Here is a 27,846-nt window from a genome sequence, read left to right as displayed (position 1 = left end):
GCTGTCACTACCACAGCACAGGAGGCAAGGAGCATTTACTCACCTGGATTACTGTAATACCTTCCTAACTGGTCTTCTTTTCTCCAGGCTCTTCACTTTCCACTCCATTTTTCACAAAACTCCCAATAATCTTACTCAGGCACTATCCCTATCAAAACTATTCCATGTCCAAACACCACAGCCAAGCAAAGGTTTTCTATAATCTGGCTCTAACAACCTTGCTAGCCTTAGATTTCAGTGTACCCTCTTCATGTACTCTAGTCTAGTCTAATTTCCTGAACTTGATATACTATCCCCAAAAGGCACCCACTCACACGGAGGATACCTGGGGCTCGGAATTCAACCTTTCTTCACCTATGCCATACACAATTCTATCTTTCTTTCAAGGTCAGCTCAGGCATAGCCTATTCTCAGGAGGCCTTCTCTGTACAGCTTCTCACCTCCCACCCCGACCCCCAGCTACTATATCCCACAATAAACTCTCCTAGAGCATTTTGTCTAAAGCACTTTGCATTTACCATCGCAAACTACCTTATAACATACTTAGTACATGCTGTATGTCCCTAGGGCTACCTGAGGTCAGGGATTTTTTTTTTAACCTTTGAATCCCCCACTGTCAAGCACAGCGTGTTGCTTACCTTGGGCATTTAAATGTTCACTGAGTGTTTTGTAGGAGGCCTTTCCTGGTCCACTCCCCCTCCCCCTCTTTCCTTGCTAGTACCTTCTCCTCTAAGGTTACCTTCCATCCACTCTGCATCTTGTATACACCCATTTATGTACATGTCTTCCCCATGAGAACCTAAGTTCCTTAAGGACAGGGACAATTTTTGCTTTTCTTTGTATCCCAAGTGTGTAGCACAGTGCTTGGCAAACAGTAGGCACATAATAAAAATGAAGAACTGATTGACTGAATGATGGAGATGCAGCATGTTATTAAGAAAAACATGAGGTTCAACTTAAATTACTTTTATTTAAACATGATCTGAGACAGGACTGCTCACCCAAGAAATTGGGTGACTGTTACCAGACAGCGGTGTTTGGAGGGAGTCTTCCTGAGCAGAGCACCTCCAGGGGCCTGAATCTCACAGTTCCCACCTGCAACTGGGTGTGGCCCCTAAAATCGAAGCCAGAACATGCCACTGCGGATACGGTTGTAGTCAGGGAGTTGTTCGATGGGACCTGAGGGAAAAGAGCCGTTAGTCAGCCTAAGGCACTGTCTGCAGAGACCCACTGAAGGGCCTGTCACAGCTCTGCACCCCTCCCTCCCCACCCAGCACAGGACACCTGGCCTCAGGGGCGATCAACAGGCTTGGAAGGAGTGAATGAGGCGGGTGAGCTGCCTGAAACGTGAGCCAAGAGGGAAGAGAACGTTCAACTGCAGGAGGCAATAAGCCTGTTCCTTCAAGCTCAGAGCTGGCACCACCCTGCTGTCCCTGATCCCTAACCATGACCTAATTCTCTACCCCTCTAAGACCCACAGTCCTTTGTCTCTACCCAAGAGCCTTTTCCCCTCTGCACAATGCAACAATCTCAGGGGCTTTCTTCACCTCAGTTCAGTAGGAAAGACCAAAGATACCCCTTAAAAAGAACCTTGAGGGAAGGAAATTCACCACCTGATCAGTGGGAGAGGGAAGGGAGCTGCTGGGGCAGGTTTTCTGATGGAACTCCCTGTAACTGAGAAGCAAACATGTCAGAGCAGCATCTCGGAGCTGCTCTGAACAGGGAGTGGTCAGGGCAGTGGGAGGCAGGGGTCCCTCCCTCCTTGATTCGAGGGCTCTATTTCCTCTGCCCAAGGTGGAGAACCTCCCACAAGGAGGTGACTTTTAGTCCCACAACTTCCAACAAGATTGCCTTTCTCTCTGCTTCAATCTGCAGAGGCAGAAATGTGCCTCAGTCCAAATGATGGAAAAAAGAAGGGAAGTCATTAATTTGACTTTGAAAACTTGGCAGAAATTCAAAGGGGAAAAAAAAGTTAAGACAAATACCAGGCTCCTCCTCTTTGTAAACCCACACCCAAGTGAAGGAAAGGAACCTCCTTAACAAAAAAATTCGTAGTCCCAGCCCCAGTCAACTGCCTGCCTCACCCGAGTGCAGATGACAGCCTGTAAACCACTCACCCACTGCAGCCACTGCGGGGCACTGGTCATACAGGTATTTGGAGCAGACTTCCCTCATAACACTGGCATCAATCTCCTAGAAGGAGCAAATGTCACATGGGCAGGAAGTCAACCCTCTGAGACACATAAGACAGGGGCTCACCCACACAATAACAAGGTTTCAAAATCAACACCACATTTGACCCTGAAATTGTTAGTTTCTTTGCCAAGTCAGTTTCTTCTCTTCACAGTAAATACCTGGGAGAGATATAGTAGAGAATGTTTTAAAATTGCCTAATTAACTAATTGCTACCAAAAGAATTCCTGGTAAGTACACTCCTAATAAAGTGGAATTTAGCCTGTCCAGATGAAGAAGATAGCAGGGATTACTATACACATGTTTCAACTCAGAAAGCAGAAGAGAGGCTAACCCATCAATTGTACTACCAATCTCTGGTCTACCCACTATATGCTCCCTAGTCTCTTGTACCCATACAAATAACTACCCCCATGGACACCCTAGGCCTCCTACAACTACTCACTCCCTCTGACATCTCTTACTGGCCCCTCCACGCTATCAATTACTCAGGTCAGGAAAAAGTAACTCTTCTGGATTCCTGAACACCCCAAGTTAGCTGCCATTAGACTCTTCTGAGTCCTGGGAAACCTCAAGGAAGGCTTGATTATAGGATATTATATAGAGGGGATATTAAAGTAGCTCCCTCACTTATAGTTGAAACTCCCTCAGTCCACGTATTCAAGCAACAGCAGCAGACTGGGAAACAAGGTAAAGTAGGCAGCATGCTTCTCTGCTGAACTCCTAAAGGCAGAATTGTGTCCAGTTCCAAAAAAAAAAAAAATTCAGCTGCTATGGGTCCCTCGGAGTCAGAGTTGATTAAGTCCAATGAACCACAGGAACAAATTGTTTCTCTGTCCTGGGAATAGGTGCCCACAAGGTTCCACGGGGAACCTGCCCAACTGACCAACTCAGGGAAGAACGGAAGTAATCTCATCTAGGGTCACTGGAGTACCAAGCAAGAACTGCTCATTTCTTCAATGATCTCAACTGAAGAGCAAAATATAGGTAATCAGTAAACTGGGCCAATTTCTGAGGAAGGTCTAACTCAAGTGTTTTCTGGGCTCAGGTTCACAGGGTTCACTGCACAAAACCCACAGCCTTTTGAAGACTGGCCAAGATAGCATACCTCAGGCAGCCTGAAGTTCTTGGCAATAGGTCTTGTGCCCAGAGAAAGAATTAGGGATGCAAACTCCAAACTGCACAGGCCCTGGAATGCCTACATATGCCTATTCTGTGCCCACTAATGCAACGGTGCCAATTTTACCTTTACCCTCATCCTGTTAGAGGCAAAGACTCATCTCTTTCAGCCTGCTAGGCCAAATATCCATAGCCATATAGATAAACAGAAGAAACAAACACCCCTCCCCAAAGCAGATTTGTGATGCTTGAAAGAAGTCTGATCTTTAAAGTAGCCCACGGTTCTCCCAGCCCAGCCTTCATGTACCGATATCCGCCTCTCCCATTCGGACAAAGGAATTCGGCGGCCATATGTCAGAAGGCTACGTCCAATGTCTTCACACACAGGGGTGGTACCTGCAGAAAGAATTGTTCTAATGAAAGACTCAAAAAGAGTGCCACTGCGAAAGCTCTTTCCATGCTTCTGGGTTCCAAATCAAACACTTTCACAAGGTTAAGATGGATTTCACAGTTAAAAAATGAAATTCTACATAAACCAGGCAGTGATTTAACTAATATCTCCCCTGAATGAAGAAACCACTTAATATTTCAGGGAAGGGAAGAACTGTCCTGGGAGCACAATGGAAGAGGAATTAGAGAGCATGAGGTCCCATCTAAATGTTCCTAGAATTCAGAAGAACACAGGATAAAAGCACTGGCCCAGGATTTTCCTAAAGAAAAGCAACTACCCCTCCTCTACGTGCCTACTGAAGATGAAAAGGAAAAGGTATGACCTGCTTTTCATTAAATGGGTTGATTCAGATCAGGTAGTTCCAAAGAAAGGTTCTAGTTCTAAATGTGTAACCTGCGGCCACCACAGCTGCATGGCTCTGAAGGGAACAAGCAGTGTGGGATAGCAAAGTGGTGGATTTGGAATCAGAGGGCCTGGATTTGAACTGAGAGTCTGCCACTTACAAGCTGTACGACCCCAGCCATGTCACTCAGTCTTTTTGGGCCTTAGCTTCCTCATTGCAAAATGAGGCAGTTGGACTAGATGACCTCTACAGGACTTCCATGTTCTTACATCTAAAATCTTATAAAGTGTTTGTTCATTATGACCACACTGATAGAATTTCATTATATTAGAACCACCAGTACAGAATGAAACTTCTCCTTGATTCTTTTTCTACTCACAACTACATGTAGTAAGGCTTAACCTCGACGCCTTGGGTCTCCTCAGTCCTAGAGGAGACCCCAGTAGGAGTGTCTAGTTTGACCTCCTCCAATGGAATAAAAAAGGCTTTTTGCCTATATCCTCTATGAGCTCTTTGGTATTTTTAGGGTTAAAAGTACTTTCCTCACAATAACCTCATTAAGTAGGAAAGTACTATGATCCATACTTCACATGTCAAGAAAATGAGACTCAGAAATACCAATGGTCACACATCTAGTGCCAGAGCTCAAGCCCAGCTCTCTAGACTCCAGCACTCTTTTCATTACACTACACTTGGTAGATGGTTCATAAAATCCCAAAAAATCACCACCACAGTGGCGGCCAAACTTCTGAACAGTGAAAAGAGTACAGGACTTGGGAGTCAGAAGGCCTCAAGTCAAATCCCAGGTTGGCAAGTGAAAACCAGACAGAATGAGCTTGGGTGAGCCACTTAAACCACTTTGGGTTTTGGATTTATCACTGATAAAATGAAGAGGTTGGACTGGATAACTGCCAATGTTCCCTCCAGTTCTTAATCCATGACGCTGTAACACTTAGTTAGGATGGTCCTCAGGAAATAGACACAGTCTAGGCCAGAGTCTGTGTCCTGCTGGTAGAGGCTTTAAGAACCCAGAGTCACCACTGCACCACAGCAAGGCACCAAAGGACTTTAGGGGAGGCTTCTTGATGCACACAAGGAAAACAGAAAGTCTACTAAGGAAGGGAAAGTCGGGTTGTGAATGCTGCTCTGAGGCCAGGCTAAAACATGGAAGAGACCACAAGACAACATCATTTCCATAGTGTCTCTTCTTGCCTCCTCCTCATCCCCCTCCAAGATGACCCAAATTCAGATGCAGCAGCAACGCTCCAGCCACCTTCTAGCAGACATACCATCCAGATGAGACACCAAAGCATTTCTCAGGATGTTTTTGCCCCTCATCACCTCACTTTCAGTGGCACTGGTACACAGACGCATCCTAGATGGGAAAGTTTATATCATTATTCATATTCAACTGTGTATAGAATATATGGCTCCCAATCAACCATATGATTAGCACCACTCTGAACTTCTAGATGGAAGGACCTCTACCACTGGTCTGAGACAGTGTGGTATACTAGAAAGGGCAGTAGCTTTGGAGTAGGAGAACTAAAGTTGTTCAAATCCCACCCCTAGCTTGTGACCTTTGGCAAGCCATTTTAGCACCTTGGGCCTCAGTTTTCTCATATGTAAAATGGGGAGTGGAGGGAGTGGAGAGAGTAAAGGGGAGGGATTCTAAGACTGACGAATTGTGCAGAGCTTTAAACCTAACACTGAGACAAGGATAAACTTGTAGGCAGAGACAACCTCCAAACACACAGGTCCAATACCCTAGGACCCACAGAGAAGGGCCAAGAAGCAGCCTCTTCTTAGAAGGCACTTACCACTGGCCCTGAAGGAAGAATACCATATCATCTATGTTCATCTTATCAGTGACAAAATGGATGCCAAACAGGCCGGTTTCTGAGTAGCAGATGTTGAAGGTCTGGAAACTCTGACAGAGCTTGTTCGCCACAGAAACAGATGCCAATGGACTCGACTGGTGCTATAACCAAGTCAGATCGAGCATCACCTTAATGTCAGGCCATTCTTTAACTAGAAGCCACACAGTCCAACCCTCTATGTTAGAAGAGCAGAAACAACCCCCGACAGCCAGAGCTCCTGGACAACTAGTGCTCACCACCCCCTTGCCCCTTCCCAGTTTCTGTAGGGAGGGCAGTCATAGCCTTTCCCGGTCCTCCTGGGCTCCCTAATCCTCTTCAGTAGCAGACTCAACAGAAGGAATAGAAAAGTATTAATTTTAGTCACTGAAACTTTAAAAAGGGTCTCACCAAGAATGCTCAAGTCAGCATAAAAGCAACAGGTACTCATGTTGGACTTCCTTCCTCACCCTCCCCAAATCAGAAACTCTTCACACAGGAGCGCACATCCCAAACAGTTCTTTACATCTTTTCTTCCTGAGGAGGCTTTCTTGCTAGTTTTCTCACCCTCTATGGCCCTGCCCACATCATCCGCCTCTCTTAGGGTTCCATGGTTCCAAGCATCACAAGGGCCCTTCTTAGGTGGGAACTTTATCCTTCTATATGCTACATTTGAACCATAGTCCCAAACAGGTTTTGATTTTTAGTCAAATTCAACATAAGCTCCATTTTGTATGAAAATATTCAAGGGAAAAAGGGCCCAAGTAAATAAACAGCAACAGTAATTTCCCCTTAATACAGTATCTGCCCAGGAGCTGCTCTGCCCACTCTCTCCTCATTCCAAATACACAGAAACCAATCCAGGACTGCAGAAGAGAAGACCTCATACACAGGCCCTTCCTTGTGCCTCCCCATCCCTCCCCTTTCCCAAGTCCTTCATGGCACCCACTCTCTTGGAAGCCCCTGTCAAAAGCCAGGGCCTTACAAGCACTATCTCCCTACACACAGAGAGTAAAGAATCCAGGTCCTTACCACACCCCCTCCATAGGTACAGTCATAGTGACCAATGATGGAGTTGGCTACTGAGAGTGCAATATTATCAGGGTTGGCCCAGCCTGGGCCCTCCACTGCAATAGCCACATGAGCTAGAGGCATAGCATCATCCCGGTGACGGATCTGAAACAGGAAGAAGAGGCCAAAAGAAGATTCACAAAGAGATGTTACTGCTCAAGGGCTCGAGAGTACATTCTAGAGTGATTATCTGCCTGCTCTCTATGATGGCCAGGCACACTGCTTTATATATTCGTCCCACAAGCACTATCCTTTGTGCCAGACCTTTTTACGGAAATACAGAAGAGAAGACTAAGGCCCAGTTCCCAAGGAATTCACAATCAGGACGGGAGTTGAAGGGTAAAGGAAAAGGAAATTAGAAGTCTACCTGTTTCGAACTCAATCTAAATCAGGAATCAAAAGACTGGGGGAAGAAATGAACTTAGATGGGGGGAAAATTACATCTTTACTCACCAATGTCTAACTGAAATTTAGGATTTCCTCCAATTATGGATGTACACAACAAACATTATTCTGAGAAATGTCCATAGGTTTTACTAGACTGTCAGAGGAGTTCCATGATACAAAAAGGTTAAGAACCCTGATCTGCAAGGAAGATTATCCCATTAAACTGGCCAGAGGTTGGGTCTTTGGTTGCAGTCTTACCCAAGGTCACTATGGCTATTCACAAACATGATCCCCAGTAGCAAAGGCAGAGCAATGATGGCCTTGTGCTGCTGCAAAGTCTGTCTCTGATAAATGTGAGCCTTTCAATTTTCTTACTTAATCCACTATTTCTCAGTCTGAAGCTGCTTACAGAGGTCTCTGTAAGGAGCTTGTAAGAGCCACCTTATTCTCTGCCTCTGGGGCACACAAATTTAACGACAAGCCTCCCCTCCCCTAAATCCCATATCACCAACTGGCATAATTGGCCAAATTTGGACACAGGCTTGTCAGAAATGGTGTAGGTAAAAATAAATTTGGGGACCTATTTCTTCAGTGCTTCAAAAGACCCATGATGTTCTTAAGTGTGGGTATTTATTTCCCCAACACAGATTGCAATCCCTCCATGCCACAGTAAATGGCTTCATAATTACTGTGGTCAAAACAATTCATGCCCTTGTGACCAACTTTGTGGCGATAAGCCTCGATCACACTTAGGCAGACTAGTCCTTGGCCAATGTGAGCACATGTCCTGTGGCAAGGCCAAAACACAATCCAATTAAGTGCTTACTATATTCAAGGCAGTTAGGTTTCGAAGTGGATAGAGGGCAGAGCCTGAAGTCAGGAAGACTCATCTTCCTGAGTTCAAATCTGGCTTCAGACTCTTACTAGCTGTGTGACCCTGGGCAAGTCACTTAGCTTTGTTTGCCTTAGTTCCTCATCTGCAAGATAAGCTGGATAAGGAAATGGCAAACCACTCCAGTATCTTTGCCAAGAATACCCCAATTGGGGTCACGAAGAATCAGACACGACGGAAATGATTGAACAACATTCAAGACACAAGCTGGGCATACAAAGATGAAAAACAATATTGACACGGTAGGATTTCCCAAACTCTTCAAGAACACAGGGTCTGCTCAATGTACAAAGAGGCAACAAAAGAAAACTCCAGTGGCAGAGAATATATTAAATAAGTGCTAAATGTATAAAATAATTAATTAAATATCCCCAAATCCCTTTCTGTAAGACTGGGAAGCACCTGCTTGAAGAGCATACCTCACTTCCTGTGAAGCGGCAGGATGATGGGACAGGCACAGCATCCTCAGTGTATGCCATGGGGACACTGCCGAAATGCTTCTGAGCAAGGTCTACCAGCTGCTTGTGCTCCACACCTGGTCAGGGAAGGCAGAAGAGGTAGTATGATGTCCTCAATGCCATGATCCTTCAACGATCTGTATACCCAAACCTCCAACCTTCAACCCAGGGGAGACAGTTCAGTCAGAGTCACAGAGTCAGAGCTTCAGATAAAATATGCAAAGACAATGGCTGGAAAAACACAAACTCCTCAGGTCAGGAAGGGCCACCTTCTGAGACTAAAGCTGACAGAAGACCAAATCTGGGGAAAATATCAGGCCTATAGCCATTATGAGACGCTCTCTTCTGCCGCAGAACTTGGAGAGTCCAAGCCTCTCAGAGCACAACCAAACTCCACTACACATGTGGTTGGGAGGTAGCTTCACTTACAACTGAAGAACCACTTTCAACCTTCAGTCTTGAGCCTTCTTGCAAAGCACCCTCAGCTAAACTACCAGGATGCTGCTGTTCTATAGGGGAGCCAGAGAAAGGGCACAAACTAAGGCATGACACGGCAAAAACAGAGAGGCTGGAAAATGGGCGCAGGCCATGAGGTGACTGGGGGTAAGGTACAGCAAAGAGTGTGATACGGAGAACAGGGGGGAAAAAAGGCAAAAGAGATAGGATAAATAAAGGTGGAGACTAGGACTAATGAGATGAGATGGAGGAAAGAGGAGACACAGGATGATGAGTGACCTCATCGCCCTTCCCTTTCCATCACCACACCCCACACCAACACCCTCCAGCAGGCTCCAGATGGAACTACCTCACCACCTTGGGTAGTGCCACAGATACTCATACATCAGGGCCCTTTTCCTTGGCTTTCACCTTCCACCCGGCACAGCTCCTGAGAAAAGGAGCTCCGCTCCACACTTACCTCCTGCAGCAGCCAGCACCATTCGAGGGGCCTTGTAGTAAGTATCGATGAATTCAGCCAAGTCTTGCCTGGACAGTTTCCTGAAAAGGACAATGACAAGTTCAGCATATGAGATCCATATAGATCTAGAGCTGAAAGTGACCTCAGAGGCGATCTAGTACAACTTCATCACTTTACAGATGAAGAAACTGAGATTCAGGGAGGTTCAGTGACTTGTTCAAGGTCGCACAAGTAATTAAGTACCAGAAGTGGGATTTGAACACAGATCTTCTGACTCAGAAAAATGTGTGGGAAGGTTTGGGTAAATATGGGTACACAGTATACTCTAGAACTAGGAATAGTACTAAAGTTGGGTTCAAAAGAAACCTGGGTCAAGTACCTACTGGATGAAAGGGTCATATCACCTCTAGGAGCCTCAGCTTTCTCACTTATAAAAGAGACAATAATAAGTACACTACACACTTCAGAGGGTTGTTGTGAAGAAAACATTGGATAACTTTTTTTTTTAAATATACATTTTTATTACTTCCCCCAATTACATCTTACAAAATTTTAAACAATCGGTGTTTTGTTTTGTTTTTTAAGTTTTGAGTTCTAAATTCTATCCCTCCCTCCCCTTTCCCTGAGACAGTAAGCAATCAGATATAGGTTATACATGTACAATCACATAGAAACACTCGATAACTTTAAAGCCTGATATAAATGGTAGGGATGGTGAGAAGTACATTATTACTATTATTATTATAAACTTGACCGGAGGTTGGGCTAGGTAAAGAAAAAAATGGCACCCTCCTGCAGACTCAGGCTCCCTGCTCCAGGCCCACGCCCTCAGAGGGCACCAGAAGAGAAAACCGAGCTCCACATGGCCCCAGCACACCCTCTCCCCCACCCACCTCCTCCTCCCCCCACTCCTTCGCCTGGCCTGGTCACCAGGGTCCAAGCACTCTGGTCAGCAAATAGCCGGCCACCAGTTCTACATGAGGTTTGATTACCAGGTTAACAGCCAACACACCAGAACTCATACATCCTCAGAGAAATCACAGAATCAAAATCTATCTGAGCTGAAGGGGACCTCAGGAGCATAGACTATCAGTGGAGGTCCCCAAGTTCAAGCCTAACATGTTACAGATAAAACAAAGGTCCCCAAAAGGAAAGAGGCTTCCTTTTTAGAGGTCATATACCCATTCTAAGATTGATGCCACTGTATAATACATGTCTGGACTCCTCTGGGAACTGCCTTCAGAACTCAAATCTCATTTTGTACCCAAACCAATATCCCCCAGCCTTATTCACCAGACATGGCTCAGGATGACTTTGGCTATTTCCAAATAGCAAACCCATCCTCAGATGCCTAAGATTTGCCCCTACCGAGGATGATCAAAAGAATATGCCAAAGGCACTGAAGAAAGTTGCTCCAATGGCCTTGAGCCAGTTTCTATCCAATCACAGAAGTTAGAATGAGTGCACCCCTCTCAAGGGGAACCCTCTGAAAGGCAAGATTCACTTAAATGTCTAAGTTTCCATGGCTTTAGGCACATTTGCCATCTGTGCCTGGATAAGTTTCCATGTGTCATCCTACACCGTCCCCACCACCCACGATAAAGTACAGAGTTCCCGCACACAGCTGGTGCTCCAGAAACGTGACTGCCCCTTTGCAGTGAATTCTCACCTGGCATTCTCACTGGGTCCTTCCACAGCCTGGGCAAGGGGAGTGCCTTGGTAAGCAGTGGCATGAAGATAGTCAAACACCACATCCCGCCAGGAGCTGTCATTCTCCTGCATTTCTTGAAGAATCACATTTCGCTCCTTCTCAATCTGGGAGTCCTCCAAGCTGCAGTTCTGCACAATGTCCCCCAGGATTTCAACAGCTAAAAGACACATATTATGTAGAGTAAGAGAAAAAGGTACATATGGAAGCATTCGTATCCTAGAGGTCTTGCCAATCAATCTGATGTTAGGTAACAGGCGAATGAGCTAGTGGTCTAAGACAGACAGACATGGTGGTAATCACTACACTGCCCACCTCCACCTCCAACACAGACATATATACATTATTCTTGGTCAGAACAAGATGCTGTGGTCACCTATAAATAAGGATATTTCTTTGTTTTCTCTGGCATGAAACAGAAGATATCTGTCTATAAAAATTCAACTCCTATCTCTAACAATTTAGTTATAACATATTGATCATATATTATTATGGATGGAGACCCCCGAGGACAAAAAGGTATTTCATCCATAGAAGGGCATGTGGCCCTTAAAGCAACCCATCAATGTACTAAAGAAACAATCTGAAGGTAGGTAGTAAAGTCAAAGGCTGAGCAGAGATCCTCAGTTTGCAACTGAGGGCAGGCAAAAGGCTGGAGAGGGTCATGATGAAGTCACGACAACCATTAGGGCAGAAAGACCAAAGATTGGTTTAGACTCAGAAAACTTAATACTGCTTAGTTGTAATTTACAGATAACTTAGAAATATTGCAAATTCTTGTACCAACAGCAGATAACATCATTCTTTTCTAATATTCCTAATCAGAAACTCTCTTTGTGGCTTATGTCTAGAAAGAGAAAAAGAAATAACCCAGAATATACAAATTAAAGCGTTATCTATCTAGGCCAACCTCCTCATTTTACAGATGAGGAAATGAGTCCATGGATAAGTGATTTATCTAAAAGGTCAGAAAGCTACTAAGTAGCACATCTATGATTAGAACTCAAATCCTCTGACCCCTAATCCTTCGACTAGACCACACTGTGAGGGCAAACTAGGTGGTCAATTATCACTTTGTTACATTATAAACACATGGGTTATTTTTTGTTATGTATGTGTCTTATACCTCTACTAAACTGTATGAAGGTTTTGACCGTGATAACCAGACTTTGTATCTCTTCCAATCCCAAAGACAATGTTCTGGCTGTAGTAAATCAATTCAATTCAAGCAGGAATTTAATAAACATCTGATGACTTAAATTAAAATTTGTGGGACATAGGAAAGGAGCAAAGTGTGATGGGCAATCAATGTTGTTACAGGTTATCAATAGAAGAGAAGGGTAAAGAAGTTTGGGACAAGTTCTTCAGGCATAAAACAAGTTCCTCATTCAAATGTTAGACTGGACAAATGAAGGAAATTTAGTTAGGTTCCAAGAGGAAGCACCCACCATGTGACACACAGACTCTTAAAGTGAGAAGGGATCTAAGAGGTCAGCTATCAACTCAAATCTGAAGAATGAATCCCTCCCCTTCCTCCCTCAATTCTCCTGGCAAGTGGTCACACCACCTTGGCTTTACTAACTGCATTTAACTAGAATTCACCACCTGCTTGGGCCACCCGTTCTACTTTTAGAAAGCCGATTGTTAGACATGACACCTCCCACTTCCTGAAGGGCCCCTGCCAAAGCTACAAGTCTCTGGGATTCCACTCCTGAAAAACATCAATACACTAAACCACTCATGTAACAAGATATTATCATATGCAAATGAGATGCTGCACTTCAAATTTCCAGCCTTTGCCATAGATTTCATACCATTTCACCTTCATCATTACATTTATTCAATGATCCCATGCAACAATGAGATGCTGTTTGTAGACGTTCTCAAGTCACTTCATACAACATTGCATTTCACGTCTCTTCCGTCACATCTTCCTCTAAGGTAGTACTGTGGAAGGGAGGTGATTCTGAGTTCTCAAAGCACTTAGCACAGTGCCTGGCACACAGCAGACACTTAATAAATCTTTACTGATTGATGAGTAAAAGCCATGCTCAGGGAAGGGCAAATTCCGGCAGGTCCAACCAGGCTGGAGAGGATTATGCCTAATGATGGACAGCATCTTTCACTGAAGGACCAGCTAACTAAACGTGCACAGGTTAAGTGTGTAGAACAAGGGTGGGGAATCTGCAGCCTTGAGGCTACATGTGCCCCTCTAGGTTCTCAAGTGCAGCCCTTTGACAGAATCCAAACTTCACAGAACAAATCCCCTTAATAAAAGGATTTTGTTCTGTAAAACTTGAACTCAGTCAAAACGCTGCACCCGAGGACCTAGAGGGCCACATATGGCCTCAAGGCTGCAGATTCTCCGCGCCTGGTGTAGAAGGTCAGCCACCAGGTGGTGAACTTTTCAGTCACAATCTCTCATCAAAAAGAAGCAAAAAGAATAAGACCCACCTCTGACAAGAGAGAGTACCCACACCAACAAAGCCACAGATTTGTCAAAGTGGACATATTATCAATCAGATTGAAAGCTCCCACAGAACAGGAAATCTACACCCTATTTTGCTTGTATTTCCCCAGAGTACCAAAGACAGGAGTCCTTACCTATTTAACCTTCAATAAATGTCTGACTGATTTATTCAATTGATATTAGGAACTAAGCATGTCTTCCCTGCTCCAACAGTGTTCAAGGTCATAGGAGAAAATCAATTTGCTTTAGACTCCTTTCACAGAATAGTAAATTTAGATTTGAAGAGACTATAGTGGTCTAGAACAAGCCCTTCACTGACCAGATGAGGAAACTATAGTGCAAAGTTCATACAAATATTAAGTCTCAGAAGCTGAAGTCAAACCTACACATGGGTTTTAACTCCAAGTCTAACATTCTTTGGACAATACCTCATTGCTCCCTATGGAGCCTTCCAACTAGAGAGATCACAGCTTGCAAATTCAGAGGTGAAATGTTTTTTGGTACATCTGAGTCCCTAAAAGGCCTCTGTCAAGTTGGCCTCACTGGGTAAAAAACAAGCCACATCTTTCCTCCAGTACCAGGCTCAGAGAACAAAGAAGGCTGCCTACCTTTAGGAAGGTCCTTACTCAGTGCTTTGATATAGTAGGCGGTGTGCTCCCGAGTGCTGTAAGCATTTAGATGGGCACCCATCCTCTCTACTTCTTCTTCCAATGCTTTCCCAGGACGTTTCTTTGTACCCTAGAAACAAGCCAACGGTGAAGAAGAAAAGCCAAAGTATTTCAGACTGGACCAATTCAACAACCAGAAGAGATATGAGAAATAAGGGCCCTCTGTGAGGCAGCTCAGAGAAAGCCATCTTCCAACTTTCAAACATCAGCACAAAATCCCTTATCCCTTTTGTTCATAAAATACAGTAATACTATGTATGGCAGAGTCTTAACCTGGGATTCATGAACTTGCTTTTAAATATCTGGCAACTATTTTCAATGTAACTGGTTGTATTTTATAATCACATGTATTTTATGTATTTAAAAACATTCTTCTGAGGAATCCACAGCCCGTACCAGACTGACAAAGAGCTAAGTGAAATGAGTGTTTCAATACATATTCTCGTTCCTCTTGTAAACTGTAGGAAATCCATTCTTAAGCTTCAGTGTGTAGTAAACAAGGGTAATAAGGGAAAGAGGAATACTATGCCAGATGTGGGCATCCAATTATAGTATCAGTAGCACCAGAGGGGAAAGGAAATTAGATTTGATGCAAATGTCTAAAACTAGGGAGACAAAGAAGCTCAGAGGAGTTGGTATCTTAAGCTGAAATTCAGTGATTGATCAGCCATGGTCAAGAGGAGTGAAAGCCCTTAATGGCAAAACTTTCTGGAACATTTCCAAAGTAGAGCTGGAAAATGCAGATCTTGCCAGCTATGTCCTCCCCAGCAGAACTGAAGACTCTACCTTAGAACCAAGCTAGGCTCTGTGAGGCCAGCTTATCGTGCTTAGACCCACTGTTGGTCCTTCATCACTGGCTCTTAAATGAAGAGGCATAATGTAATGTGAAGAGACACATATCCTCTGGAGAAGAGACTCAAGCAGAAATTCATGTCCTAAAAGCTGCAAAATTTAAGGGTCTCTGGGGTCTGTGGTTCTAGAGAACATCTCCTAACCCATTCATACCTTGAATGCCAAGTGTTCCACAAAGTAGCCAGCTCCATTGTTGTTTTCATTTTCATAGCGGCTGCCAACATCTATCCAAACTCCCACCTGGAGAAGAAAGAATACAGAAAAACACCAGCAGCTTCACTAAAGTCTGTGCAGTTATACACACTGCTCTGCTCAAAACTCCAGTGAATAAAGTTTAAATGCTTTGCCTGGCATTTAAGGTCCCCCACAAACTGGTGTCACTCAACTCTTCAGCCCTATCTCTCACTATGCCCCAACACATACTATTCACTCACATCAAACTGTACTGTACTCTGCTCCTTCAACACATCTGGTGCCTTCTAGCCGCCTGCCTTGGCTCACATTGCTCCCAATACCCTGAATGTCCTTTCTCCTTCAACATACTGGGATTTTCCACCCATCTTTAAAGCTTAACTTAAATCCCACCTCCTCTAGTACGCTTCCCATAATCTCCACATTTGGTAATGACCCTTTCCCCTCAGACCTCACATACCCTTTATTTGGCCCCTAGGAGAACCTGTCAAGATATTCACAGTTATCTATAATCTACTATAGAACTCAGGGTCTAGGAGGGCCTGATGACACATTATATATGTACTATCCTATACACCACACCCTCCTAGACCCTGAATTCTATGAGGACAGGAGTTGTGCCTTGGTCAAACCTTTAATTTCTGCACCGAGTAAATACTTAGCAAATTTTTGTTGAATGAGGTTAAACTATATCAGGGTCTATACTTTGCATGCACAGATCCCTAGGCAGGTTAACTTACTTTTCATAAGTCTAGAATTGCAACTTATCTTTATTTAAGGCAAATATCTCAATCTCTTTTGTGGTGAGCTATAGGATAGATTACCACAAAAAGGGTGTTTCACTTACAGTAATTTCTCTAGCTTAGCTGCAAAGAACTATAAGTAACCTAGCACAAAATCTTGCACTGTACCCTGTACAATCAAATATTTACTGATGGATTGATAAAGGAAAATAGTCATCACTTTACACATTGTATAATTTTTATCTCTTCAATGACTCTCAGGTAGATCACCTGATTTTATATTAACAACCCAGTAAGAACTATAGGATTGGCACTGGTGCCCCCATTTTACAGATGAGAAAAGTTAGGTGACTTACCCAAGATGACACAATGAGTCTACAGCAAAGCCAGTACTAGCACTCAGACTTTACTCTAGACACAAGGAGTATGCTGTTGGCATTCTACCCCATTAGTCCTACAGGGCAATACTAGGTCAGATACTCCTATCAATGGTAAAGTACTGAGGTCCTACAGATATCTACTCATAAACCAACTGGCTGACTCATTCCTAGAGTGGGACTTATAGGATTTCCTTCCTAACAGTGGTAAGTAACAACCCAACTTTCTAAGAAACGCATTTCAAACTTACTGTACAGGTATGTTGGCTGGAGTCCTCAGAAGCCACCCGGAGCCCATTGTCCAGCGTGGTGACTTGGGTTGCTGGAATGTTCTGGAGAGTCTGAACAAAGGTAGCTGCACTACGAGTTGTGGGTACCTTTAATAGAGAAGGCCAAAGAAATAACACTGTCGTTAGAACAGCTCCAAATCTGGCCATATTGACCTCAGTTATTCTTGAACCAACAAACACAACCCCTCACCCACTTTCTCTTCCCTTCTGACACCAAAACCTAGGAACGATTTGATATCATATTTTTCTCTCTCTCCCATAATGAATGAATTTGTGAAGACAAGGCCTGTATCCTTTAACTGCCTCTCCCCTGAGCACTAAGCACAATAATTTGTATCAAAATTTGACTGAATGCCTCTCCCACGGCTCAGCAACCCAAAGCAGTCTCTAGGAAGTCCATTCAGGACAGTCTTGGCTTGAGTACAACAGACTACAGAGAAAAAGAGGAAAAGGGACACATAATGATTTTCACAAAAACAATTCAAGAAATCAGAACACTAGAGACTCACTACAGACAACCCTCAATTTGGTTTTGTGATATGGAACAGAGAAGCAGTAGATCAAAACCCAGAGGTAATTCAAAATAATTCATTGTAGCCCAAACTTTAGCCTCCTCCTTTTCTACCTTAATTTTAACAGAGCTGCTAACAAGTTATAAAACTAAGAGGCTCCAAGCAACTATTCTCATAAAAATAGCATGATGTATTATTCTAGGACTCAGCAATTCAATGGCCACAAATTCACTCAAGGAGGTTTGGGTCTGCAACAGGGCATCCTCTGATCCACAGTCAACGTCAACAACAACAGGAGAAAAAAAAAAGGTTAGAGCTGACAAGAGAGTACCTATTCCAAATCCTTTATCTATAGATGAGAAAACCGAACCCCAGAGAGGGTCCAGGTTCGTGTATTACAATTATTAACAGGCAAAGAACCAAGGACTCCCAACTCCTGATTCAAGGATCCTTCTACTACACTTCATTGCTTGTGTATTTTCGCCTTGCAGGCAGCGTCTGGTCTTCTGTTTCTAGCCTAAATGAAATACATTTTGCTAATCCTCAAGACTGCCTCCAAAAGAACACCACACACCCATTACATTAAATCTGGGTTTAAATGTGAAAGAGAATGGACTAGGTGGATCAGGTCGCCCCCAGGGTTCCTAGTCTCTCAAATTAGGGCTAAAAAATCTGAGATATCAGCTCCAGTGACTGCCATTTCTTCTGCTCCAGGCTCACCTTCCCGCTAGCCTGTGGGTCACAGGAAAAAGAGTGAGAAAGGTGTCTGCTGTTCCTCCTAGGACAGGAATGGGAAGGGACACCCAAAAACTCCACAGTGAAAACCAATGCCCACTGACTTATGGTACCAGCTGAGGTCGAGACCAAGGGTAAGAACGTCTGCCATTTCTACCATGTTTGAAGGTTCACAAGGCAGGAAGTCGTTATCATCAAACCCAGGCCTAGTCCTGCCTCCAATGCGAGTCTAATGCTCTTTGCATGACACTACACTATTAACTTCCATTTCTGGGTCGTCAATCCTCAGGTTTCTACAGGCCCCTTCTGGTGTGCGGCGGCCCGTGTTTTCCAGGAGCGATGAACTGTTCCAGGATCAGTACGCCCATCTGGAAGATGGGGAACCTGACGCTCGGAAAAAGAGGGCGACCACCCGCCCCAAGGTCAAGGCCGGCTCAGGCTCCGTCCAGCGCTCAGACCCCACACAGCCCCGCCTTTCACCGCTGAGATCTCCCCAGCAGCTGAGCCGAGCGGCCTGATCTCGGGCCCGAGGGCTCCCTCCCCAGCCTCGATCTCCAAGACGACCTAGGCCACTCCTCCCCGGACCCCCCACCCCTACCCACGCCGTGCCGGGCGCTCGCTCTTCGACCTCCCCCCCGACCCCGGTGCGCGGCCCACCCGCGGTGACCCTGTGACCTTCCCGCGGCCCCGGCTCCGGGAATGCTCCCGCCCCGCGACACCCCCTTTCCAGCTGGCTCCCCTTCTCCCCGCCCCCTCCACTGGGACGTCGGGCTAGTCCAGAGAGGGGTGAGGCCTCACCGAGCCGCGGGCGCGGAGAAGGGCCCGAGCCGCGGCGCCGCCGACCCGGCATACAGAGGAGGCCGCCATCTTCTTCCCTTGCTTCCCTCAGGCTGGGCGGAGCATGCGCTAAGACGTGCGCGAGATGGACTTCGGCTGGGAAGGCGCATGTGCTTTCTTGGCCTCCTCCTCCTCCTCCTCCTCCTCCTCCTCCTCCTCCTCCTCCTCCTCCGCCTCCTCCGCCTCCTCCGCCTCCGCCCCCCTCCGTTCTTCCCCTCGTTCTCTATCCCTCGCTCGCGCGCTCTCTCCCTATCTCTCCCTCTCTCCCTCTCCCCTTCTCCTCCTCTCCCCCTTCCCCCTTCCCCCTCCTCTCTCTCTCTCTCTTTCTCTCCCTCTCTCTCTCTTTGTCTTCCTCTCTCCCTCTCCCTTCTCTCCCTCTCCTCCTCTTTCCTTCTCCCCCCTCCTCACTCCCCCTTACCCCCCCTCTCTCTCTCCCTCTCTTCCTCTCTCACTCCCTCCCTCCCTCCCTCTCGCCGACTGTCGAAGAACCCTGTGAAGTTCTCGGGCGCTTCTGTCAATCACTGCCAGCACCTCCCTTCATTCATTCATTCTCAGGGTTCCAAGCCTTCAGAGCTGGAAAGGACAGCAGAGGCCGTCCAGCCCATCCAGTAGCCGAACAAGCATCCTCGTATCCCCCACCGAAGGCCCTCTAGCATTAGCTTGGAGAGTCCCAGTTAGGGGAGCGCTGGCAGCCCATTCCACATGCTCACTGCTTTAGCAAAAATTCATTAAGCCCCTACTGCTTAAATCGTCTTGACTGGGCGGGGCCTTGGGGGGTGAAAGAGATCAAAGATTGAAAAACAAAGAAACAACTCCTGCCCTCCCCGAGGGATGTAGTAGTGAGGAATGGAATCCTAACCTATGTCACTTTCATGTGTAATATGACATGAACGCACCTTGATCCTGAACCGGCCGGCAGCCCTTGCTACCGTCGTTGAGGGGAGCAGTCCTCGTGGAGAAGGGGCCCGACACACTCTGCCAACGCCACCACCACTGCCATCACCAACCACAGAGGAGCTGCCACCCTTCCAACAGGTAAGCAATCCCTAGGGCCTAGGGAAGAGGAGACCACCTGCCCTGCCTCCAATCGCCCACCCCCCCCCAATCCATAGCATAAGGAAGCAGCTGTCGGGGGACTTGTGGGGATGCCTCTACAGGTACCACATGCGACCTACTGACAACCACAAAAAAAAAGCTATCACCACCAAAGTGCTTGGCCGTGTCAAATGGCTCAACATCAGAAATGAATATTATTTTATATATGAATAAATGAATTTGGTCTGGTGAAGCCTGAGCAGTTCCTTGCTCAGGATATCAAATTAGTAAGATAAAATACAAAGGATTTAGAGGGAAGGCTAGATATGTTGATATACAATTATTATATTTTTATGGGCATATATATGTGTATGGATATAGATATATACAGATACACAAATCCATGGACCTCCAGGTCAAGAACCCCTGCAGAATGTGATCTCCTTGAGAGCAAGAACTATCTTGCTGTTCTATTTGTATCCCCAGGGCTTAGCACAGGACTTTTCACGTGGTCAGTCAATTAGTCAATAAACATTTATTAAGCACTTCATTTGTGCCAGGCATCATGCTAAGTACTGCCTGGGGATACAAAGAAAGGAAGAAAGACAGTCCCTTCCTTCAAGGAGTTCACTGTCAATGAAAGAAACAACATGTAAACAAATATGTACCAAAAGTTATATATAAAATAAATTGGAAATAATCAACAGAAGGAAGGCACTAGAATTAAGAGGGATTGGAAAAAGCTTTCTGCAGGAGGCAGGATTTTAGCTGTCACTTGAAGAAAGCCAGGCAAGTCAGGAGATGGAGATGAGAAGGAGGCACATTCCAAGCATGACAGGCAGCCGTGAAATGCCCAGAGATGAGAGACAGAGTGTCTTGTTTTAGGAATGGCTAGGAGGTCATTCTCACAAGATCACAGAGTACAAGGTGGGATGGGGGAGAGGGGAGCAGTAATATGTAAGAGGGCTGGAAAAGGGGGGGGGGGGGGTATGAGCAAGTTATGAGGGCTTTAAAAACCAAACAGAAGACTTTATATTTGATCTTAGAGGTGATCGGATGCCACTGGGGTGGTATGCTCATACTTGCACTTTGGGAAGATCTTTTGACGACAATTTGTGGCAGGGAGATGAACTCGCAAACTATTATAATAGTCCAGGTCTAAGGTGATTGGGACTTGCCTATTGTAATCATTTAATAAATGCTTTTTTTCATTGTCAGTCATCAATTTATTATTAAGCATTAAGTACCTGGTATGTACGTTAGAGAGATACAAAATATTAAGTAATGTCTGAGCAGTCAGGGAGTATCAAAATGTGGCTGACTTCCAAGGGAACCTTTAGCTCAGTTGGGTCTCTCTGTCTATCCCTTTTCAGGTCACTTTTAGTGTAATGCACAGAATTCTGCACCTGGAGCCAGGAAAATCTAGGTTTGAAACCTGTTTCAAACACATATTAGCTGTGTTGAATCAGAGCAAGTCACTTAACACTTCTGAGCCTCACTTTCCTCTTCTCTAAAATGAGAGGGTTGTACTGGATGACTTCTAAGGTCTCTTCTAGCTTGAATATATGATCCTACAGAGAGTGGGCAATTAAAAAGTCATTGGTGACTTTTGAAAAAGTCCTTTCCCCAGAGTGGTAGGTAGTAAAGTAGTGGATATCCAGAACTTGTTCAGTAAAGGGGAGGGAAGATGTGGAAAGAGATGGCAAAGTTGCACAATGGAGTAGAAGGATCAAGGGTGGACATTTTTAGAATTAGGGAAAGTACTGCCTTCCTCCATTATTCAGTGCATTTCAGCACGTGTAACATGTCCGGACCTGTACACAATTGCCTTGTTGAAGAAGAAAGAACATGGGGGCCCTGTCCAAAGATACCTCCCAATTCCTACAGTTATTTATTGCCCTGATTCTACAGTTACGCCCAAAGATGGCCATATCTTTGATCTCACCACACCAGCAAATAATCCATGTTCACAAATTCCAAAAGTGTTTTACCTGATCATAATCTGTTGTCAGCCTTGCTCTTCTTCTCAGCCTTGCAACTCTAAATTCTGTTTTTCACTCTCACCATGATCTCCACCCCCTCAGTTCTTTCCCAGGACATCACCCCTGCACTGGCTGTACTCTTTTCCCTTCCTCTTCTTGATCCCCTAGTGAATGAGTGAACACTACTCTGTTCTCTTCTCTTGAGTCCCTTGCCCCCTTTATACTATCAAGGATCTTGTGCTTCCATACTGCAACCTTGGATCACTCCCACCATCCTCTGCCTTAGCTCCTACTCACATGCTGTTGAACAAAGGTGGATAAAATAATGAAACTGTGCTGACTGGGTCCATTTCAAGTTTGTGGTACCTGATCTCAACTGGACCCTACCTGCAGCGAGGAAATCTTTTTACACCTCCCTAATTGATTCACTTACCACACTTTCCCAGCTTTCCCGAACCTTTTCCTCTTTCCTCAAACCTCCCATAGCTCCTACTCCCCCTATCCTCTATGCTGAAAACCTTGAGAGAACCATATTTCACTTTAAAAATTGAGGTCATTCACAGAGAGCTCCCTCTTGCCTTCTGCCACCATCTCCTCCACTAGCTTCACATAAAGAGGTAGCCTTTCTCCTTGCCAAGGCAAACCCCTCTATATCCCCAAGGGATCCCATTGTACCCTGTCTTCTCCAGCAGACTGCCCCCCTCTATCTTCGCTACACTTTTCACTAAACTTCAGACTCTCTCTTTCTATATGCTAATTCCCTGTGGCCCAAACATATGCCCATGGCTCCTCTATCCTCAAACAAGCTCTCACTTAATCCATTCATCTGCACTAACTATTGGCCCATCCTATCTCTCCTCCATTTTCTGGCTAAACTCACCAAAAAGGCCTTCTAAAATATATGTTGCTACTTCCATCATCTCATTCTAGCAGACAGCTAGGTGTCTAAGTTCAGGCCTGGAGACAGGAAGACTCCTCTTCCTGAATTCAGATCCATCCTCCGACACTTACTAACTGTGTGACCCTGGGCAAATCACTTAACCCCGTTTGCCTCAGTTTCTTCATCTGTAAAATAAGCTGGAGAAGAAATGGCAAGCCACTCCAGTATCTCTGCCAAGAAAATCCCAAGTGAGGTCACAAAGAATCAGACAGGACTGAACAACAACAATATATAGACGTGCCTACTTCCTTTTATCTCACTCTCAGCATTTTGCAGTCTGGCTTCTGACCTCATCATTCAACTCAACTTCTCTTTCCAAAGTTACTAATGATCTCTTAATTGCCAAATCTAATGGCTTTTTCTCAATCCTCATCCTTCTGATCTCTCTGTATCCTGTGATGCTGTCCTGTTGATCACCATGTTCTTAATACTCTCTTCTCTCTGGGTTTTTATGACAATGCTCTCTCCTAGTTCTCCCACCCATCTCACAGCTCCTTCTTTGTCTCTTTTACTGGATCTTCATCCACAGCATACCCACTAACCATGGGGGTCTTTCAAGGCTATGCCTATGCCCTCCTCCCTTTTTCTTCTATAGCATTTCACTTGGAGATCTCTTCAACTCCCATGGTTTCAATTATTATCTCTATGAAGAAGACTCTCAGACCTACCTGACCAGCCCTAAACTCTCTCCCAAATTCCAGTCTCAGATCTCCAGTTGCCTTTTGGATATCTCCAATTGGATGTCCTGTAGATATCTTAAATTCAGTATGTCCAAAACTGAACTCATTATTTTCCCTCTCAAACCCTCCCTTCTTTCTAACTTTTCTCTTACTGTGGAGGGCATTACAGTTTTCCCAATCAACCAGGCCTGCAACCTAGAGGTTATCCTTGACTCCTCACTCTTTTACTTTCCCCCCACCCCTATCCAGTGGTCAAGTATTGCCATTTCTACCTCCATAACACAGTTTGATATATACCACCTTCTCTCTTCTGACACTGCAACCATCCTGGTGCAGGCCCTCATCACCTAATGCCTGGAGTATTACAATAGCCTTCTGATTCAAGTCTCCTCCCACTCCAAGCCACCTTCCTCTCAGCTGTCAAACTGGTCTTCCTAAAAAGCACATCTGCCCATATCACCACCCTGTTCCATTAACTCCAGTGGTTCCCTATTACCTCCAGGATCAAATAGAAACTATAGCCTCTGTTTGGCTTTTAAAGCCCTTCAGAACCTTTCCAAGCTTCCTCCCCTCCCTGGAGGGTGACACTGGCTTCCTTACTGTTCCTACAATATAGCCCACAAGGCATGTCCTCTCTGTTTTCACTGGCTCTACCCCATGCCTGGAACATTCCCTCTCCTCATCTCTACCTCTTAGCTACCCTGGCCTCCTTCAAATCTCACCTTCTGAAAGAAGCTTTTCCCTTCCTGTATCTCGGTGCTTTCCCTCTGAGTTACTCCCAATTGATCCTGTCTAGATCTTCTCTGTACAGACTTGTTTATATGTTGACTCCTGTTGGACTGTGAGTTCCTTGAGAGCAGGACTGGTTTTTGCCTTTTTTTTTTTGTATCCTCAGTGCTTAACACAGGCTCTGACACATAGTAAGGGCTTCATAAATGCTAAATGACTAGATATAGAAGACCTAACTCTCTGCTTGGCTTCTTTGACCTACTTATGTGACTCTGAGAAAGTGACCACCTCTGAGGGCATCAGTTTCCTTGGCTACAAAATGGTAAAATGAGGAGTTTGGAATAGTTTCTCTGAAATCTCCTCTAACACTAAATCCTATGATCCTAAACTGCTCCAACATCTATTGGGGGAGGGGGCAGAAGGGGAAGGCAAAGAACAAGCCCAAAGTCCAGTCAGAAGCGCTTCCACACCACTTACCTATTTCTGTTTCCTCCAGCCAAAATGGAAGTAAAGGATCTGATTATAACCTGTGAAAATAAGATGCAGACAGAGCTTGACGCTATCTACCCCCAGCTGGTGAAACGGTGTAGCCTTCTATCCTCTCTGGATCTCCCAGGTAAGAAACCTGAGACAGATCTAAATAATTGGAGAAATATTAATTGTTCATAGGCAAGCCAGGCCAATATGATAAAAATGATAGTAATATCTAAATTTACTTATTTATGGCCGTACCAATCAAACTACCATAGAATGACTTCCTATAGCTAGAAAAAAATAACTAAATTCATCTGGAGGAATAAAAGGTCAAGAATTTCAAGGGAAATTTCAAATGGAAAAAAGTAGAAAGGAAGGAGGCCTAAAAGTACCAGATTTTAACCTATGCTACAAAACAATAATCATCAAGGCAATTTGATAATGAGTAAGAATAGAGAGATCAATCAGTGGACCAGACTAGATACACAATATGCAGAAGCAAACAAGCGCAGTAGCCTATGTTTGATAACCCACCCAATGGGGCTATTTGACAAAAACTGCTGAGAAACTTGGAAAGCAGTCTGGCCAGAACTAGGTATAGGCCAATAGCTTACACCAAGACAAGCTCCAACTGAGTACATGATTTATACATAAAGTTTGACATCATGAAAAAAAAGATTAGAGGAAGAAGGAAGAAATTACCTGTCACATCTATGGAGAGGAGTTCATGACCAAACAAGAGAAAGAGAGGATCACAGGAAGTAAAATAGACAATTTCAATAACAAAATTTAAACATTTTTGTACAAAAAAACCCAAAGCAGCTAAAATTAGAAGAAAATTGGGGGAAATCTTTGCAGCAAATTTCTCTGATAAAAATTTCATTTCTAAGACATATAGAGAACTGATTCAAATATATATGAATAAGATTCCCCAATTTATAAATGGTTAAAAGATATGAAGAGGTAGTTTTCAGGGAACAAAATTCAAGCTATCAATAGCTATATTTTTTTAAATCTTCTAAATTATTAATAATTAGAGAAATGCAAATTAAAGCAACTCTAAGGTTCCACCTCACACCCAGGAAAATGACAAATGCTGGAAGGGCTGTGGGAAGACATTAATACACCACTGGCAAAGCTGTGAGTTAGTACAGCCATTATGGAAAGCGATTTAGAACGATGCCTAAAAAGTTAATAAACTTTGCCTATCTTTTGACCCAGCAAAACTGCTACTGGGTCTATGTTGTTGTTATTGTTGTTGTTGTTGTGACCCCATAGACCATACTGTCCATGGGGTTTTCCTGGCAAAGATACTGGAGTGGTTTGCCTTTTCCTTCTCCAATGGATTCAGGCAAACAGAGGTTAAGTGACTTGCCCAGGGTCACACAGCTAGTAAGTGTTGGAGACTGGATTTGAATTCAGGTCTTCCTGACTCCAAGCCCAGTGCTCTATTCACTGGGCCACCTAACTGCCAAAGAAATCAAAGAAAGAGGGAAAACACTAATATGTACAAAAATATTTATGTCAGCACTTTTTGAGGTGGGAAAGAATTGGAAACCAAAGTGGTACCCATCAATTGAGGAATGACTGAACAAGTTATGGCATATGAATAGGATGGAATACTATTGTGCTATAAGAAATGATGAAGAAGAATGGTTTCAAAGAAACTGGGAAAACTTTTATGAACTGATGCACAGAGTGAAGTGAGCAGAACCAGGGGAAGAATTTATACAATAACAATATTGTAAAGACAATCAACTTTGAAAGTCTTAGGAACTCTGATCAACACAATGACCAACCACAGGAACTCTTCTGAGTTCCAGAAGACTCATAATGAAGCAGATGACCCAGAACCTCCTGCTTGAGAAGTTATCAATTCAAAATGCAGATTGAGACATTTTTCCTGACGTAGTCAATGAGGGGATTTGTTTTGCTGGATTATACATGTATAGTATATGTATATAGGTAATATACATGTTTACATGTAATATAACATATGTATACATGTATAATACACATAACAAGAATGAATGGGTTGTTCAGGAAGGACTAGCACCTTTGGTGTGAGGTTTGCCATGCCCTTTTCAGGGCTTCTCATCCACCTTTGTTGTCCACCTATCACCCAATTCCAAGAAGCTGTAGCATGCTCAGCAGCCACATCCCAGTAAAACCACCTTGGCTAAACCAGGTTGAGGGCAATCCACAGGCCTCAAACCCAGCAGAAGATGAGGACAATTTGTTCCAATGGCGATGAAGGCAACTGAAGCAGGTGCTGTGGAGCGTTTAGAGCTTGGTCAGACATCAAACACGCCAAGGTCATCCACTTTATCCTGGGCCATCAGCAGTGGTCTTGACTTTTGTCCTGCCACTGGACTTCAAGGACTCTGGAAGAGAGTGAGGTTGGTGCCTTTGTGCTACTCTGCCTCACTTAAATCCAATTCACCTTGTGATGTCACTGGTCCTCTTTGAAAATGCAAGATGAACAACGACATGTAACATGTTTTTCTTGCTTTCCCAAATGGTGGGAGAGGGAAGGAGAAGGAGAGAATGTGGACTTTTCTTTGAAAAAAAAAATTTAATTTAAAAAAAAAAGAAACCCTAGCACTTCTCCCAGCCCTCCCCTGTACCCTCAATCCCACATCCATCTCTGCAAAAATAGCCCTTCTCAGGGATGTTCACTAACTAAATCCATTTACCTGCAGGAGCCTAATGTGTCTGCTTCCTTATGCCCCTAACGGGCAGTCACTCAAAGCCTTTGTGTTTCAATAACACCAAGCCCACTTAGGTCACATCTCAAGGTTTTAAAAGAACTACCTGATAGGATTGCTGAGCCATTATCACTGATCTTTGGGGAAAAGTAGAACAGCCACAGACCTGGAGATGAACAAATTTCCTGCTTTTTGTTTTGTTTTGTTTTTTACAATTTTTATCAATTA

General features: G+C 44.5%; 1 protein-coding gene across 1 annotated transcript; it reads right to left on the bottom strand.

Annotated features, from left to right (window-relative positions):
* Window positions 1–950: 950 nt before the first annotated feature.
* Window positions 951–19,123, bottom strand: LOC114024126 (cytochrome b-c1 complex subunit 1, mitochondrial). The gene is made up of 13 exons (XM_027837031.1): window positions 19,032–19,123; window positions 16,948–17,073; window positions 15,538–15,624; window positions 14,473–14,602; window positions 11,356–11,554; window positions 9,687–9,766; window positions 8,732–8,847; window positions 6,995–7,138; window positions 5,927–6,087; window positions 5,396–5,481; window positions 3,620–3,708; window positions 2,118–2,193; window positions 951–1,179 (listed from the first exon to the last, which is right to left on the bottom strand). Exons 1-13 carry the CDS (start codon window positions 19,098–19,100, stop codon window positions 1,115–1,117), a joined length of 1,428 nt encoding a protein of 475 aa, XP_027692832.1. The 5' UTR covers window positions 19,101–19,123; the 3' UTR covers window positions 951–1,114.
* Window positions 19,124–27,846: the final 8,723 nt, after the last annotated feature.

This window comes from Vombatus ursinus, unplaced genomic scaffold (assembly GCF_900497805.2).
Source record: "Vombatus ursinus unplaced genomic scaffold, bare-nosed wombat genome assembly UNPS02014820.1, whole genome shotgun sequence".
In the NCBI taxonomy this organism is placed as follows: domain Eukaryota; kingdom Metazoa; phylum Chordata; class Mammalia; order Diprotodontia; family Vombatidae; genus Vombatus; species Vombatus ursinus.
The sequence above is the reverse complement of the archived record's forward strand: the minus strand, read 5'-3'. Positions and strand labels throughout refer to the sequence as shown.

Excerpts from the sequence above, each read along its gene's own strand:
- LOC114024126 (XM_027837031.1), bottom strand. The coding sequence starts at position 19,100 with ATGGCGGCCTCCTCTGTATGCCGGGTCGGCGGCGCCGCGGCTCGGGCC. Across the intron at positions 9,767-11,355 it reads GGACCCAGTGAGAATGCCAG|GAAACTGTCCAGGCAAGACT; the intron begins GTGAGAATTCAC and ends TGTCCTTTTCAG. Across the intron at positions 2,194-3,619 it reads AATGGGAGAGGCGGATATCG|GAGATTGATGCCAGTGTTAT; the intron begins GTACATGAAGGC and ends TGCTCCTTCTAG.